Source organism: Larimichthys crocea, chromosome VI (assembly GCF_000972845.2).
Source record: "Larimichthys crocea isolate SSNF chromosome VI, L_crocea_2.0, whole genome shotgun sequence".
Lineage (NCBI taxonomy): Eukaryota > Metazoa > Chordata > Actinopteri > Sciaenidae > Larimichthys > Larimichthys crocea.
The window spans coordinates 23389167-23406223 of NC_040016.1; the positions used below are offsets into that span (position 1 = coordinate 23389167).

At 51.6% G+C, this 17057-nt stretch overlaps 2 protein-coding genes across 4 annotated transcripts in view; both read right to left on the reverse strand.

The window, feature by feature from the left end:
• Positions 1–1390: 1390 nt before the first annotated feature.
• allc (allantoicase) lies at positions 1391–7444 on the reverse strand. Its single transcript, XM_027279309.1, has 12 exons — positions 7339–7444; positions 7076–7210; positions 4103–4153; positions 3728–3815; positions 3534–3653; positions 3343–3422; positions 3095–3227; positions 2845–3000; positions 2703–2776; positions 2345–2453; positions 1725–1843; positions 1391–1612 (listed from the first exon to the last, which is right to left on the reverse strand). Exons 2-12 carry the CDS (start codon positions 7163–7165, stop codon positions 1436–1438), a joined length of 1197 nt encoding a protein of 398 aa, XP_027135110.1. The 5' UTR covers positions 7166–7210; positions 7339–7444; the 3' UTR covers positions 1391–1435.
• A 121-nt stretch (positions 7445–7565) lies between these two features.
• kidins220b (kinase D-interacting substrate 220b) overlaps positions 7566–17057 on the reverse strand; it is an 18491-nt gene continuing 8999 nt past the window's right edge. Inside the window, exons 7-29 of one of the 3 annotated variants that reach the window (XM_027279284.1) lie at positions 16543–16641; positions 16206–16403; positions 16020–16118; positions 15815–15913; positions 15632–15730; positions 15327–15504; positions 15089–15253; positions 14374–14553; positions 14132–14297; positions 13896–14047; positions 13369–13658; positions 13159–13299; positions 12675–12915; positions 12500–12588; positions 12284–12428; positions 12038–12200; positions 11535–11949; positions 10975–11097; positions 10674–10703; positions 9987–10124; positions 9733–9831; positions 9421–9651; positions 7566–9342 (exon numbers count right to left, since the gene is read on the reverse strand). In XM_027279284.1, the coding sequence (XP_027135085.1) occupies positions 8173–9342; positions 9421–9651; positions 9733–9831; positions 9987–10124; positions 10674–10703; positions 10975–11097; positions 11535–11949; positions 12038–12200; positions 12284–12428; positions 12500–12588; positions 12675–12915; positions 13159–13299; positions 13369–13658; positions 13896–14047; positions 14132–14297; positions 14374–14553; positions 15089–15253; positions 15327–15504; positions 15632–15730; positions 15815–15913; positions 16020–16118; positions 16206–16403; positions 16543–16641 (4710 nt within the window). In that variant the 3' untranslated portion in view covers positions 7566–8172. The remainder of the gene's footprint in view (positions 9343–9420; positions 9652–9732; positions 9832–9986; positions 10125–10673; positions 10704–10974; positions 11098–11534; positions 11950–12037; positions 12201–12283; positions 12429–12499; positions 12589–12674; positions 12916–13158; positions 13300–13368; positions 13659–13895; positions 14048–14131; positions 14298–14373; positions 14554–15088; positions 15254–15326; positions 15505–15631; positions 15731–15814; positions 15914–16019; positions 16119–16205; positions 16404–16542; positions 16642–17057) is intronic. The other 2 variants (XM_027279285.1, XM_027279286.1) reach the window with 2 other exon arrangements.

Genomic DNA, 17057 nt, shown 5'->3' on the forward strand with positions numbered 1-17057 from the left:
ATCAGCATGCTCGTATATATGACACGGTTTATATATTTACACTGCTCATATCTCATGTATATAAACTCCTGCACTGATTTGACCTGAACTTCATGTTTCCATCATCAAAGTGTGAACGTAGACTTCAGGTGTTTGAAGCTCCTCCTCCTCCTCCTCCTCCTCCTCCTCCTCCTCCTCCGTCACCTGTTGTGGACTTCCTGTCTGCAGCGTCACACACTGTCTCTGCTGCCCCCTGCTGCTAGGAAACACCCAGTGCAGGAGGAGGGAGGAGGAGGAGGAGGAGGAGCGGAGACACAGAAAGACATGAGGAGGAGGAGGAGGAGGAGCGGAGACACAGAAAGACATGAGGAGGAGGAGGAGGAGCGGAGACACAGAAAGACATGAGGAGGAGAAGGAGAAGGAGGAGCAGAGACACAGAAAGACATGAGGAGGAGGAGGAGCGGAGACACAGAAAGACATGAGGAGAAGGAGGAGGAGCGGAGACACAGAAAGACATGAGGAGGAGGAGGAGGAGGAGGAGGAGCGGAGACACAGAAAGACATGAGGAGGAGGAGCTGAGACACAGAAAGACATGAGGAGGAGGAGGGTGGAGGTGTGTTTGAAGGGTGGAGAGCAGCACGTGATGGATCTGAAGCTTCATCTTTGTCACTGTCAGACAGAACCAAAACTGGACCGACCCTGTGGATACTATAGAACGTATGGAAACACCTGGAAACACCTGGAGACACCTGGAAACACCTGGAAACACCTGGAGACACCTGGAAACACCTGGAAACACCTGGAGACACCTGCTGGCTCACTCACTCACACACACACACACACACACACACACACACACACACACACACACACACACACAGACACACACACACGTCCGCCTCTCTGCTGAGGCCGCCCAGGTGGGGTCAAAGGTCAGGTCCAAGCTCAAGCACTGAGTGGCTGACCCTGCCACTCAAACAGAGCAGGTCCACACACACTCACACACACACACACACACACACACACACAGACACACACACACTCACACACACAGACACACACACAAAATCACTCAAATGAGTGATGAGGAGGAACAGAGGGGATTGTGGGTAAACATGAGGTCACTGAACCGCTGCTTTTATTGTGAAGGACAGACAGGAAACGTGCTGACCTCTGGTGGACGGGTCAGGTATGACAGACGTGTTTCATCAATCAGCTGATGGTCAGACAAACTGAGCGACACCTCCACAGGAGGAGGAGGGGGAGGAGGAGCAGGAGCAGGAGGAGCAAGAGGAGGAGGAGGAGGAGCAAGAGGAGCAAGAGGAGGAGGAGCAAGAGGAGGAGGGGGAGCAGGAGGAGCAGGAGCAGGAGGAGGCGCCTCCTCCCTCAGTGACTTCACATCATCACCACGTCGACGTTATTATTTATTACGACACGTGACGTCTCCATGTTTGGATCACAGTTTGGACGCCGCTCTCTGCTGATTGGCCGGAGCTGCAGCGATGGGCGTGGCTCGACCCCAGAGCCGCAGCCGGCTGACGCCTCCGTCCGGACTGATGATGAGCCGGACGTGGCTGACGGGTCGGCTCAGGGTCAGCTCGGACTCGAACAGATGACGGTGATGAGGGCGGAGCTGCAGAGAGGAAGTGTGACGTCATGAGTGCAGCTGTGCATATTTACAAACAGATTTACAGCTGGATCTTTTATTTTGAAAGGACACTTCCTGAAGGAAGGAGGAAACGCACTTTCTGAGGAGGAAGCAGGAGCTGCCACTTCCCAGAGTTCCACCCGGTCCGGAAGCATGCCGCTTCCTCCTCGGGGCTCAGAGACCGGGCCTCGAGCCGGCAGCAGTCCGGGAAGTTTCCTGGAAGGAAGAAGGCCGTGAGCGGAAACTCGTCAATGAACACTCTCTGCTCGTCAATGAACACTCTTCTCGTCGATGAACACTCTCTGCTTGTCAATGAACGCTCTCTGCTCATCAATGGACACTCTTCTCGTCGATGAACACTCTCTGCTCATCAATGAACGCTCTCTGCTCGTCAATGGACACTCTTCTCGTCAATGAACGCTCTCTGCTCGTCAAGGAACGCTCTCTGCTCGTCAATGAACACTCTGCTCGTCAATGAACGCTCTCTGCTCGTCAATGAACACTCTCTGCTCGTCAATGAACGCTCTCTGCTCGTCAATGAACACTCTCTGCTCATCAATGAACGCTCTCTGCTCGTCAATGGACACTCTCAGCTCGTCAATGAACACTCTGCTTGTCAATGGACGCTCTCTGCTCGTCAATGAACGCTCTCTGCTCGTCAGTGGACGCTCTCTGCTCGTCAATAGACGCTCCCTAACAGTGAGGTGTGTGTGTGACCTTTGAAGTGGCGGGTGTCGACCTCGATGCTGCGGATCTCTCCGGGATGACCGAGCCGGAACACGGCCCACTCCCAGCCGGGAACCTGCAGGATGCCGCGCTGGTCCGCCTGCAAGACGAGCAGCAGGGAGGCGTTTAACGTGAGTGTGTGAGTGTGTGAGTGTGTGTGTATGTGTGTATGTGTGTGTGTGCGTGTGTGAGTGTGTGTGAGTGTGTGTGAGTGTGTGTGTGTGTGTGTGTGAGTGCGTGTGTGTGTGTGAGTGTGTGTGTGTGTGAGTGTGTGTGAGTGTGTGTGAGTGTGTGTGTATGTGTGTGTGAGTGCGTGTGTGTGTGTGTGTGTGTGAGTGTGTGTGTTCACCTCCAGCTGTTTGGGTCGGTCCAGTCTGCGGGCTGTTTCCCAGCCGTCGGCCATGTTGACAGCTCGGCCCGGGCCTGCAGACAGTAAACAGCGTCACCATGACGACTGCACACAGTGCAAAATTATCTGTGCTGATTCCAACCAATCATGTTGCGAGGATGTCCAAAGTGGGCGTCGCTGTAGCCGAGGCAGACCCCGCCATTGGTCAGAGCCACCAGGTCGACGTCCTGCTGGGACGCAACAGACGACCAGTCTCTGAGTCCGACGCCGTACACCCGCAGTCTGGCTATGCCGCCATCTGAGGACACACACACACACACACACACACTGAACATCATTACATGTGTCATGTGTGTGTGTGTGTGTGTGTGTGTGTGTGTGTGTGTGTGTACCTGGGTACATGTTGAGGCGCAGGTGTGTCACTCTGTGGCTGAAGTTCACCTTGAAGTAGTTATGGCAACAGTCTGCATATCCGGGCTTCAACTGCGACACACACACCAACTCAGGCCACGCCTCCGAGCCCAGCTGTCAATCAAAGCACGTGTCAGGTGTACGACCCCTTTGGCTCAGAGCATCAGTGTTACCATGCCGACGAACTTGCTGTGCTGTTACCATGGTGACCAGCTGGTTGCAGTGTTACCTTGGCGACAGCAGCCAGCTGACTGTCGGATGCAGCCATGCCGGTTCGGTCTCCTTCCAGGGTGAAGTCTGGTGGTTGGTCTGGTGAAGACGACGTGGAGGTCAGAACAGGTTCAGGTGTTTGTAGAATGCATGTAAACATGAAGCTGCAGGTGGACAGGTGCAAACGTGACAGAAGTCAGAGGTCCGTACTCAGACAGCCGGCCTGGACGGACACGTACGGCGAGTGGTTTCCCGTGAAGAAGGACGTGTCGACGTCGACGCCGTGGATCAGTCCGGGCACTCCGAGCTGGACGATGCACCAGTCATGACCTTGAAGAACACGAGATGTTCAGTCAGTCGTGGATGAATATGCAGAGTGTTAGTGTTCAGGTAAACCTTCTCACCTGGTGTCCTCTTCCTCCTCGTCTCCCATCCGTCCATCCACTTTCCAAACTCGGTGAAGGCCGAGGCGATGAACTGCGGCGGCTCTCTCTGCGCCAACATTCACTCATCACATGTGAATCTTTAATCTACCTGCTGCCTCAAACACAAGACGCCTCTGAAACAGCCCTGACATGAACTGAACTCCTGTCTGTCACATGGTCAGTGTTTAACCAATGAGCTGCTGTGCTGAGATCTTTACAGATATGAAATATATCAAAATAAAAATACAATAATACCATTAAACACTTCAGCAGACTGACACGTAAACAGAAACTACAGAAACAGTAGAAACAGAACTACAAACATGGATGAAGGACTGCAGTGATCAGTTTTACCTTCAGCAGGTTGGCAGCCGGAGCGAACCATTCGTCTGACGCGAACACGACCTGAAACACAAACATCACACACACCGCTCATGTCAGTGTGTGTGTGAACACATCACACACACCACTCATGTCAGTGTGTGTGTGAACACATCACACACACCACTCATGTCAGTGTGTGTGTGAACACAATACACACACTGACATGAGCGGTGAACGGTGTGTGTGAACACATCACACACTGACATGAACGGTGAACGGTGTGTGTGAACACGTCACACACCACTCATGTCAGTGTGTGTGTGAACACAATACACACACCGCTCATGTCAGTGTGTGTGTGAACACATCACACACACACACTGACATGAACGGTGTGTGTGAACACGTCACACACACCGTTCATGTCAGTGTGTGTGTGAACACAATACACACACCGTTCATGTCAGTGTGTGTGTGAACACATCACACACACCGCTCATGTCAGTGTGTGTGTGAACACAATACACACACCGTTCATGTCAGTGTGTGTGTGAACATGAAGCTCAGGTTTATCTGCTGACCCTTTGAGGGCACTGGCCCCTCAGCTTGGGCCCCTGGACTAAACTAACGGAAGTAAAAGCTCTGACACGGTTTGTCTCCAGAGCTGAAGGTGGAGGTGAACACCTCGATATATGAAAGTACACACAGTACTAATAGAAGAGTACTAACAGAAGAGTACTAACAGAAGAGTGCTAACAGAGTACTAACAGAGTACTAACAGAGTACTAACAGAAGAGTACTAACAGAGTACTAACAGAAGAGTACTAACAGAGTACTAACAGAGTACTAACAGAAGAGTACTAACAGAGTACTAACAGAAGAGTACTAACAGAGTACTAACAGAGTACTAACAGAAGAGTACTAACAGAGTACTAACAGAGTACTAACAGAAGAGTGCTAACAGAGTACTAACAGAGTACTAACAGAAGAGTACTAACAGAGTACTAACAGAAGAGTACTAACAGAGTACTAACAGAGTACTAACAGAAGAGTACTAACAGAGTACTAACAGAGTACTAACAGAAGAGTACTAACAGAGTACTAACAGAAGAGTACTAACAGAGTACTAACAGAGTACTAACAGAAGAGTACTAACAGAGTACTAACAGAAGAGTACTAACAGAGTACTAACAGAGTACTAACAGAAGAGTACTAACAGAGTACTAACAGAGTACTAACAGAAGAGTACTAACAGAGTACTAACAGAGTACTAACAGAAGAGTACTAACAGAGTACTAACAGAGTACTAACAGAAGAGTACTAACAGAGTACTAACAGAGTACTAACAGAAGAGTACTAACAGAGTACTAACAGAGTACTAACAGAAGAGTACTAACAGAGTACTAACAGAGTACTAACAGAAGAGTACTAACAGAGTACTAACAGAGTACTAACAGAAGAGTACTAACAGAGTACTAACAGAAGAGTACTAACAGAGTACTAACAGAGTACTAACAGAAGAGTACTAACAGAGTACTAACAGAGTACTAACAGAAGAGTACTAACAGAGTACTAACAGAGTACTAACAGAAGAGTACTAACAGAGTACTAACAGAGTACTAACAGAAGAGTACTAACAGAGTACTAACAGAGTACTAACAGAAGAGTACTAACAGAGTACTAACAGAGTACTAACAGAAGAGTACTAACAGAGTACTAACAGAGTACTAACAGAAGAGTACTAACAGAGTACTAACAGAGTACTAACAGAAGAGTACTAACAGAGTACTAACAGAGTACTAACAGAAGAGTACTAACAGAGTACTAACAGAAGAGTACTAACAGAGTACTAACAGAGTACTAACAGAAGAGTACTAACAGAGTACTAACAGAGTACTAACAGAAGAGTACTAACAGAGTACTAACAGAGTACTAACAGAAGAGTACTAACAGAGTACTAACAGAGTACTAACAGAAGAGTACTAACAGAGTACTAACAGAGTACTAACAGAAGAGTACTAACAGAGTACTAACAGAGTACTAACAGAAGAGTACTAACAGAGTACTAACAGAGTACTAACAGAAGAGTACTAACAGAGTACTAACAGAGTACTAACAGAGTACTAACAGAAGTATCTGAACTCTTTGTTGTTGTTTAAGGTTCTTGAAGTTTTAGGACGCATTCCATTAATCTGAGTGGAGGCTGCTGCAGGTCAACGAACTGTGACGGGTCCAACTGCAGCCAATCAGACGCTCCGATCAGGTCCAACCTTCACAGTCAAAAATGTCTGTGAGACTAAAGACTGAGACTAAAGACTGAGACTGAGACTAAAGACTGAGACTAAAGACTGAGAATAAAGACTGAGACTGAGACTAAAGCCTGAGACTAAAGACTGACACTAAAAACTGAGACTGAGACTGAGACTAAAGACTGAGACTAAGACTGAGACTAAAGACTGAGACTAAAGACTGAGACTGAGACTAAAGACTGACACTAAAGACTGAGACTGAGACTAAAGACTGAGACTGAGACTAAAGACTGAGACTAAAGACTGAGACTCAGACTAAGACTGAGACTAAAGACTGACACTAAAGACTGAGACTCAGACTAAAGACTGAGAATAAAGACTGAGACTAAGACTGAGACTAAAGACTGAGAATAAAGACTGAGACTAAGACTGAGACTAAAGACTGAGAATAAAGACTGAGACTAAAGACTGAGACTGATGTTTGTGTCCGGGTCTTTTGAACACTGAACACACAGACAGTTTGATTGACACTTAAACACGCTGAGATAAACGAAGCTGCTCAGTAATAATATAATAGAGATAATGATGGTTACAGATTTACAGAAAGTCAGAAATCATTTCCAGATGTTTCCAGACTGAACCTTGAAAAGCTGAAGCAGCACTCATCACATCAGATGTGTGGACAGACGAGTGTCAGTCCATGAACATGCTCTTCAGGTGCTGTGGTTGCAGTCATGTGACAGCATGAACTCACCTTCCCACCGACCGACTCACAGGCCAGATCATTAAACTGCAGGAAGTCCGGCTCCTCCGCCACCGGGCCCGGCGCTCTCCTCTCGGCCATGTCGACTCTCTGAGACGTGGAAGCCTGAAAATCACAGCTCCTGTCCTGCAGGACAAAGTTCAGAGGCTGACGGCTGTTCATTTACAGAGAGGAGGAGGAGGTGGAGGAGGAGGTGGAGGAGAAGAGGAGAACAAACCAAACTCTATGAAACAATCTCCATCCCTCTGATTTACCTGTATGTCTCTCCAGCTGTGCTCTCTCTCTCTCACTACAAACCAAACTTTCTACTTTACAGTGTAAATCTCAGTCAGACTCAGATTTAGAAGCTGATTCATGAAATAAACGAAGCAGAACACAAAGTGTGGACAGTCACCTGGCGCCCTGCAAACAGAGACCAGGTGTGTTGGTGACAAACGAACTGAACACGAAGTCATTTATAAATCAAAACAATCAGACGACGTCAGGATTTTATAGATTTTTTATTTTAACATCAAATTCACGTCAGAGAGCAACAAAACTACAAAACTACAAACATGCAGACCACAGAGTTACATCGAATATCTGAACATCAACTGTTACTTTATTTTGGTAAGGGACAGGAAGTCAGTTTATTTTGGTAAGGGACAGGAAGTGGATTCAGTTTTTTCTTTATTTATTAATGAATCTTTTAATTTGAAAAAAAAATTAATTATTCAACTTCCTGTGATGACATCATCGCTCATTAATTTTCTTTTGACATTAAATTGATGATAAATTTCAGAATAAAAGCCTCATTTAAACACTGTTAACAAGTTAATACTGACGAACAACATTACCCACAATCCATCACAACGTTTTTACCCACAATCCTCAAACATCAATCTAACTGTACGATGACATCACAACATCAACATGCAGCTTCTAAATCTACGTCACGTCATCACAGCGGTCACATGACACGTTACGACGAGTCGACCAGCGGCCGCGCTTCGACGCCGACACGGCGCTCCCGATTGGGTCAGACGCAGGAAGCGCGGCTCCTGATTGGACCCTCGGTGCTCTCTGACTCGTCACTGCTCGCCGTGATGTCACAGGATGCTCTCGCGCTCCTCACTGCCGAAGCTGACGGTGTCGGAGGACACTGTGCAGATCTCCGGCGGGTCTCCGGGCTTCAGGCCTCGCTTCAGGTGAACCACGCGCACGTTCTCGTTGTTCGGACCCGGCCTGGTGGCGCTGCTGCCGCTCCCGGAGCTTGGGGACATGATGACATCACTGGAGGTGGCATTGGAGGCGGAGCTCTCGGCGGGCTGGCGTGCATTGGTGTTGTTGTTGAGCGTGACGTTGCTTGGCGTGCGGTTCAGGTTGAAGCTCTTGGAGGACGGCCAGCTCTCCTCGGGGCTGCTGGCGAGCAGGCTGCACTGATCCTCGGAGCAGATCGACATGCGAGTGACCGCCGGGTCCTGCAGGCCGCTGAGGCTGCTGGGTAATCCCCGCTTCCTTGCCGCGCCCTCCTCGTCCAGCTCGATCAGGTTGGTGCGCTCCAACTGCGACAGGTCTGCCTCCTCGTCCTGCAGCGAGTGGTTCGGCGAGCTCTCGTTGGACCGCACGCCCGAGTCCGACGAGTCCTTCTTGTCCAACATGGCGTCCGACAGGTAGTCCTTCCCCTTCAGCGCCAGCGAGCCGCCGCCGCCAGCGCCGGGCGCTTTGGCGTCGAGCACCTTCTTCCCGTCTTTGAGCAGTGGAGCGTTGTCGGATTCTTCGGACTCCTCGTCGTCGCTTGTCAGCTTCTGGTATCGCAGTCCGCCGCCGGCTTTCAGCTTCAGGTCGGCAGCGGCGCCTGTGAAGAGCCCGCCTCTTTCCGCTGACGTCTTACGTGTCAGCAGCGACTTGGACGAGCCGTGGTCGCCTTTCTCGTCCTCCTCCGTGATCGGGTCCAGGGCGTCACCGTTGGAAGCAAAGTCAGCGGTGCTGTCGACCGCCGGTTTCCCGACGCTTCTCTTGTTGAAGGACTTGCGTCCGTCCTGCTCACCGCCGTCTTTGCTCTTGTCTTCTGATGATGATGTCATGAACTGTCCTGGCTGTGGTTGGACGGGCCGCTCTCCACCGCCGCCGCCCATCTCCAGCTGCGCCATCTGGGCGATGTACTCCTGGTAGGCGTTGCGGTACTCGGCCTGCTGTTTGTCCGTCAGCTTGCCGATGTCGTTGGACGACTCCTGCGAGTTCAGGCTCGTCATGCTGGCGGTCCGGTGAGCGCCGCCCTGAAAGAGCACAGAAGAAGAAGAGGTCAACTTCCTGTTCGCTGTGACAGGAAACAGTAAACAGGAAGCGGACTGTACCATCCACTGCAGGTTCCCGTGTCTCGCCGGGTCGTCCAGTCCGAGCGTGCTCAGTTCTTCGAAACTCAGGTTAAAGCTGTACATCGGCGACGCGTCCGTGTTGGCGGCACCGGCGAGGGGCGGAGCCACCACTCGCCTTCCTGCCTCGATGTGACCGCCAACAACACTGCCTTGCTCACTGGCCGCTTCCTCGTGCAGAACCTGACTCTCAATGTGACGCAAGTCCAGAACCTGGAGGAGGACGAGAGTTGATGCTAACGAGATGCTAACATGTCTAATGCTAAGGTGATGCTAACATGCTAACATGCTAACCGTGGCTCTGAAGAGCTGCCAGTCTCCAAAGTTCATGTTCATCTCCTTCTTCAGCTCGTCGACGTTACACTGAGACAAAACTCTGCCGTTCACGTTCGCCTGGAAACAAACCAGAACTCGTCAGAGTCGGGCGTGGACAGTCAGAGTCGGGCGTGGACAGTCAGAGTCGGGCGTGAACAGTCAGAGTCGGGCGTGGACTCGTCAGAGTCGGGCGTGAACAGTCAGGTGGTCATGTCGCTCGCCATGCGGCTCACCTTCCTGATGGTAGCGGTGTACTGTCCCATCATGCTCTGGTCAATGCCGTCGATCTGCCGCACACGCTCACAGACGGTCTCCGTCGCCATGGAGCTGAGGAGGACGGCCGGAGCACCCGACACCACGGAAGCCGAACCCTGAACACAAATGGACACAGATTCGATTCCCAGCATGCACAACAGCACTTTGATGGGGGGCAGGGTCAGTTCAGGGTCAGGTGAGTTAGGGGTCAAAGGTCAAACCAAAAACGTTTTTACTCTGATCAAAGAAGTCCGACTCTATTGAGGCTAGGTCAGGAAAGGTGCATGCTGGGAGCTGTAGTAAGCAGAACAACGCGGGGGGAGTTAGGAAGGAAGGAAGGAAGGAGGGAAGGAAGGAAGGAAGGAAGGAAGGAAGGAAGGAGGAAGAAAAGGAAGGAAGGAAGGAGGAAGAAAAGGAAGGAAGGAAGGAAGGAAAGGAAGGAAGGAAGGAAGGAGGGAAGGAAGGAAGGAAGGAGGGAAGGAGGGAGGAAGAAAGGAAGGAAGGAAGGAAGGAGGGAAGGAGGAAGGAAGGAAGGAAGGAAGGAGGGAAGGAAGGAAGGAGGAAGGAGGGAAGGAAGGAAGGAAGGAGGGAGGGAAGGAGGGAGGGAAGGAAGGAAGGAAGGAAGGAAGGAAGAAAGGAAGGACATGTTAGGGAGAGTTCAATACCTGCTTCCTTTTCAAAGATGAAACCTTATACTGCAGACAGACAGACAGACAGGTAGACAGACAGACAGACAGACAGGTAGACAGACAGACAGGTAGACAGGTGAGGAATGAAACAGGTGAGTGACAGGAGGACACTGACACAGAACTCTCAGCAGAAGAAGAAGACACGTCAAAGTGGCATCATCAACAGAAGAAGAAGAGCTGCTGGTGACAGGAAGGTTTTCTAAACGTTCTACAAACGTTATTTCCAGAACCCAGACGTGGTCACGTGGTCACCTGATGAGGGCGTGGTCGTACTCACAGGTGGCGCTGAGGCGTCCCGGCTGAAGGAGGTTTTAGGAGGTGGGCGTGCGTGAAGGTGTGATAGGTGTGCGGACGCCATGAGAGGGCGTGGCAGCTGATACAGGTGATGGGGGAAGTATGGCTGAGGGGGGGGGATAAAACATGACCATGGAGATGAGTCATCAACAAACGGACCAATCAGAGAGCAGAGCTGTCACACTTCCTGTTACTGAGGAGTCTGAGTCAGAGGCTAGCTAAGCTAGGCTAACAGTTTCCCCCTGTTTCCAGTCTTTGTGCTAAGCTAGGCTAACAGCTCTGACACATTATCCTCCAAACTTTTGTTGAAACACTTTTATTTTGAAAAGTCAAACAGGAAGTGATGACAGCAGAGACTCTAACGTAAATCAAACCAAAGTGAACGTAAAACAAACAGAAACCAGGTGGTGATGACATCACAGCTTACCGACCACTCAGCCAACCAGACGAGTCGACGGCATCTCGGGACGACGACTAACAGAACTCACCTGTCACCTTTCAGAGAGAGTGACATCATCAGCTGTGGGCGGGGCTTGTACTCACCCTGTTGTAGAAGGGGTGCTGCGGTCCGGCCAGCCCGCTGTAGTAGCTGCTGTGCGGCTGTGGGGAGACCACGCCCCCTGGCGGCGGGTTGAACGGGCCGCTGAACGAGGCAGATGGCGAGCACGCCGACGACACCTGTGAGTACACCGAGGTGGGGCGGGGCTGAGCCTCCTGCAGGGGGAGCGGCGGGTACGTGACCCCGCCCATATTGACCTGCTCGCGGGCGGCTCGCACGTCCGCGATGATCTCCCTCAGTTTGGGGTCCAGGTTCACAGTGCACGGCAGGAAGGTCCGGATGTCACGGGCCGTCAGAACCGGCGTCCGCGACGACAGGAAGACCTCAAAGCTCCGAACGTCTCCGTCGATCTCCAGAAGAGGCTCCACGTCTTTGGTGGTCGGGATGTTCTTCGACACTCTGAGGAGGACAGACGCACATACGTGTTGTGTTAGCGTGTTCTGTTAGCGTGTTCTGTTAGCGTGTTTCTGTCCATGTGACCTCTGACCTCTCGTAGATGGTCTTGAGTGTGGCCTGGTCTGGGACTCCGTCAGTCTCCTCCAGGTACAGGATGAGCCAGGACGTCCTGTAGGGCCACTGCTCGGTCAGGTTGATCCAGGACGCCAGGCGGTCCCAGTTAAAGCTGATCTGATTGGCTCGCAGCAGACGTCCTGCACGCACACACAGAACATCATCAGAACCTGTTAGTGAACTGATCGAGGAGCGCTGATCCGACAGCTGGTTGGTCGCTGACCTGTGACGGACACGATGTTGAGCAGCCTCCTCATCGTCTGCGGGCTGATGTCACTGAACCAATCCTCCGTCACCATCAGCTTCGTCAGATCGAACGACATCTGGCGGGTCACCGAGCGCTGCACCTGACGCCGCCGGTACGTGTCCTGAACACACAGGTCACATGATCAGACATCCATCTATCTACTGTACACGTATGTCACATGCAGACACTCACCCGGCGGTTCAGAGTCGTCTTGCTGCCAAACTTCGTCAGCTCTCCTAAACTGTGCTGTGACAGCTTCCTGTCCAACTCCTCGTGCCAACCTGCAACAGAACGACCGTTTCAGTTTACCGTTTACCGTGTCTGTACCGTAAACTACCGTCGCAGTGACCTCTGTCGTCATGGTTACCGTCAGTGTTGGCAGTGTTGTCCCCGTTAGCCGGGGCCGGCGCGCACATCTTCCTGGCACTGGAGAGTCCTCTGCTGTTGAGGAAGACGGGCAGGTGGACGATGTTCCTCATGTAGTCGTGTCCGTTGATGTTGGAGTCTCGGAGGACGCTGTTCAGGTTTTGGTTTATGGCTTTGATGATGATGTGCGGGTCACTGGCAAAGATGGAGATGAACGGACCTTTGGAGAACAAGACCCGGACCTGCAGGACGGACAACAAAAGGCCGATCAGCTGTGGGTTCAAGATGTTCGTGGTGTTCCTCTTACCTGAGACGGTGTTCGAGGTGTTCGAGGTGTTCAAAGTGTTCGAGGTGTTCAAAGTGTTCAAAGTGTTCAAAGTGTTCAAGGTGTTCGAGGTGTTCAAAGTGTTCGAGGTGTTCAAAGTGTTTAAGGTGTTTGAGGTGTTTGTGGTGACTGATCTAAACGTGGCGTTTCGTCTTCTCACCGTGTCGAGCATCTGCAGAACTTTGTCCTGTTCGCACGAGTCCAGTCCGTCGATGACGACCGTCAACCTCGTCTGATGCTGCGTGAAGCCGTCGATGGTCTTCGCCATCCTTGCCATCAGCTCCACCTCGTTCTTCAGCACCTGCAGGACGACACGTGGTTATAACTAACTCACTTCAGCTGTTTGGTTATCAGAGTACAGTCACCGCACCTTCATGAAGCCCTCGCTCTTCAGCTTGTGCATCCTGTTGGCGGCACCGTGGAGTCTCTTCCTCTGCGAGTTCAGCACAGAGTCGGTCACCTGCCACCATGTCCTGCAGTTCAGCAGCAGAGCCAGACCCACCACGCTGCCGATGGCGATCAGCACCGCGTTCACTGTCCGGTTCTCGCCATCCACCTTGAACACGGCCAGCAGCGCCATGCCGGTGAGCAGGCACAGCAGGACGAGGACAAAGATGATGAAGGATGGGATGCAGCACGTCTTCTTCCACTTCCTCTTACCTGAGACGGTGAGCAGACAAGAACAGGTCAGTGTGTGTGCGTGGGTGTGTGTGTGTGTGTGTGTGTGTGTGTGTTGCAGTGTGTGTGTGTTGCAGTGTGTGTGAGTGGGTGTGTGTGTGTGTGTGTGTGTGTGTGTGTTGCAGTGTGTGTTGCAGTGTGTGTGCGTGTGTGTGTGTGTGTGTGTGTTGCAGTGTGTGTTGCAGTGTGTGTGCGTGAGTGTGTGTGTGTGTGTGTTACCCTGCGTCTCCTCCGTCTTGAACACTCTGAACAGACGCGTGGCGAGGAATCCGAACTCTCTCTCACAGGCGTCGGACAGCGTTGCGATCATCTCGGCCATCGACGTTTCTCCACCGACGCTCGACAGGCGGTTGTAGTCGGTGAACAGGAACCTGCAGGCAGACGTGATGACCTCAGCGTGACATCATAAAGGTACCTGTGTGCGCGCGCCCCGAGTGCATCCTCCCAGGCGTTACCTGACAGGCAGAGCTCTGGTGCTCTGCTCCGGCAGCTCCGGCGGGTTCACGAACATCAGCTTCAGCAGCAGCTCCAGGTACCCGATGTGACGCGCCAGCCGGGTGCTCAGCAGCCACGCCCAGTTCCAGCTCTCGCCCTCCCGACGCCCGCCAAAGTACACCACCACTGAGAGGGCGGGAAAGTGTCATGAGCACATCTCAGGACAGAGCAGGTGAACACGTGAACACTGCGTCAGACTTACCAAAGAACAGGTAGAGCAGAGCCAGCAGGCTGAGCGACACCGCCATGGCGAGCTTCGGGTCAACGGTGAAGCCGAGTACGACGGCGATGGAACCGCACAGGAGCAGAGACAGGAAGACGATGAGCCACGAGAACTGGAACAACGGCTCAATCTGCTGCCCGGCAAACGTCTTCATCTCATCTGAGGAGGAGAGAATGAAGAGAACGTGAGGAGAACATGAGGAGAACATGAGGAGAACGTAAGGAGAACATGAGGAGAACGTGTGAAGAACATGAGGAGAACATGAGAAGAACGTGAGGAGAACATGTGGAGAACGTGTGGAGAACGTGAGGAGAACGTGAGGAGAATGTGAGGAGAACATGAGGAGAACATGAGAAGAACGTGAGGAGAACATGAGGAGAACGTGTGGAGAACATGAGGAGAACATGAGGAGAACATGAGAAGAACGTGAGGAGAACATGTGGAGAACATGTGGAGAACGTGTGGAGAACATGAGGAGAACATGAGAAGAACGTGAGGAGAACATGTGGAGAACGTGTGGAGAACGTGAGGAGAACATGAGGAGAACGTGAGGAGAACGTGAGAAGAACATGAGGAGAACGTGAGGAGAATGTGAGGAGAACATGTGGAGAACGTGTAGAGAACATGAGGAGAACGTGTAGAGAACATGAGGAGAACGTGTGGAGAACATAAAGAGAATGTTTGTGTGTATTACCCTCCAGCTTCTTCAGCAGGAAGGACTTCCCGCTCCCCCACTGGGCGTACAGGCCGACACAGATCGGAGGCTGCATGGTCGGCTCACTGAGGATGTCGGCGAGCGCCGAGCTGTACAGGTCATAACCCAACATGTCTCCATCGGACTCTGAGGGAGACAGGTGACCTGCAGACAGACAGAGACAGCTCAGGAACTAAACCTGGACTGAGATGTAACAAACATGTCTGAGAGAACCTACGGGCTCCAAAGATCTGCGTCAGGATGCTCTTCTGGTGGCTGCAGTCGATGTTGTACGGCGTCTCTCCGGCCTTGTTGGGTCGGTACAGCAGGCGGCCATCTTTGGGGTTCCTGAGGAGGAGCTCGGCCAGGCGGCGGCTCCGCCCACGGATGGCGATGTGGAGAGGCGTGTCTCCTTTCTGCAAAAACAGGAAGTGACAGAAGGAGTTCAAAACCCCTCCACCTCTGTGGATCAAGGCGTGACCCTCCCTCACCATCCTATCACATGACCACATGTTTACCTGGATGAGTCTTAATGGTTCTCACCTTGTCCACGGCAGACACTTTGGCTCCTTTATCCAGCAGCAGCTCCACGATCTCGATGTTCCTCATCTTGGTGGCTTTGATCAGCGGAGTCTCTCCATCCTGACAGGAAGCAGCACACACACGTCAAACACCTGAACACAGGTAACAGACTGTGACATCAGCTGACAGGTGTGCAGGTCTCACCTTGGTGCAGGTCTCTGTGTCCGGGTTACACTGCAGGATGTCTCTGACCATGGTGGAGTTTCCTTTCTCCACAGCCCAGTACAGTGCCGTCTTATTCTCCTGAGACAGACAGAGAGAGACGTCAGAGACTACGTCCAGGTTTTAGACAGTCTGCGGGGACGTCACGGAGACTACGTCCAGGTTTTAGACAGTCTGTGGGTCTCACCTGTCCTCGGATGTCGATGTCGGCGTATTTATGCAGCAGAGCTCTGACGATCTCCACGTGTCCTCCCCTCACTGCTCCGATCAGCACCGTGTCACCGCTCTGTAACACACACACACACAGAGGTTCAGTGGCGGCCTGTGCTGGTCATGTAGTTGTATCATTTGTCCGCCTGTGGGTCCGTCTCACCCGGTCTGGGATGTTGACATATGTCCCGGCGTCCAGCAGGTCCTGGACGATCTCAGTGTACCCCTCCTTGGCGGCGATCATCAGCGCTGTGTTCCCGTCTTTGTCGGTCATGTTGACGTTGGGGTTCCTCTTTAGCAGCTCCTTCACCACCTCCGTGTAGCCGCCCTTCACCGCCACGATCAGAGCCGTCATCGAGTTCTGCTTGGACCACAGACAGGTTCATTCACAGAACAAAGGTAATGAGAAAGGTAATCACACAGTAATTACAGTATTTATACTGTACTGTACTACTAAGTACTAATACTACAGTATGGCTGCAGTCAGCTGTGTGTCATACCGCCCCCTCCTGGTCAACGTCAGCTCCGTTCTCCAGAAGATGCATCACACAGTCAAAGTGTCCTTTCCTGGACGCCCAGATCAGAGGAGTGGTCCCATACTGTGACACACACACACACACACACACACACACACACACACACACTCAGATGAACTCTCTTTTTTTTTAACGTCACGTTGTCATCACTTTGTAGTCACTTTGTAGTCACTTTGTCGATACGTTGTAGTCACGTTGTTGTCATGTCGTTACGTTGTAGTCACTTTGTTACGTTGTAGTCACTTTGTTACGTTGTTGTCACTTTGTCGTTACGTTGTTGTCACTTTGTCGTTACGTTGTTGTCACTTTGTCGTCACTTTGTTACGTTGTTGTCACTTTGTCATTATGTTGTAGTCACTTTGTCGTCACGTTGTAGTCACTCTGTCGTCGCGTTGTAGTCACTTTGTCGTCGCATTGTTGTCACTTTGTCGTCGCATTGTAGTCACTTTGTCGTCACGTTGTAGTCACTTTGTCGTCAC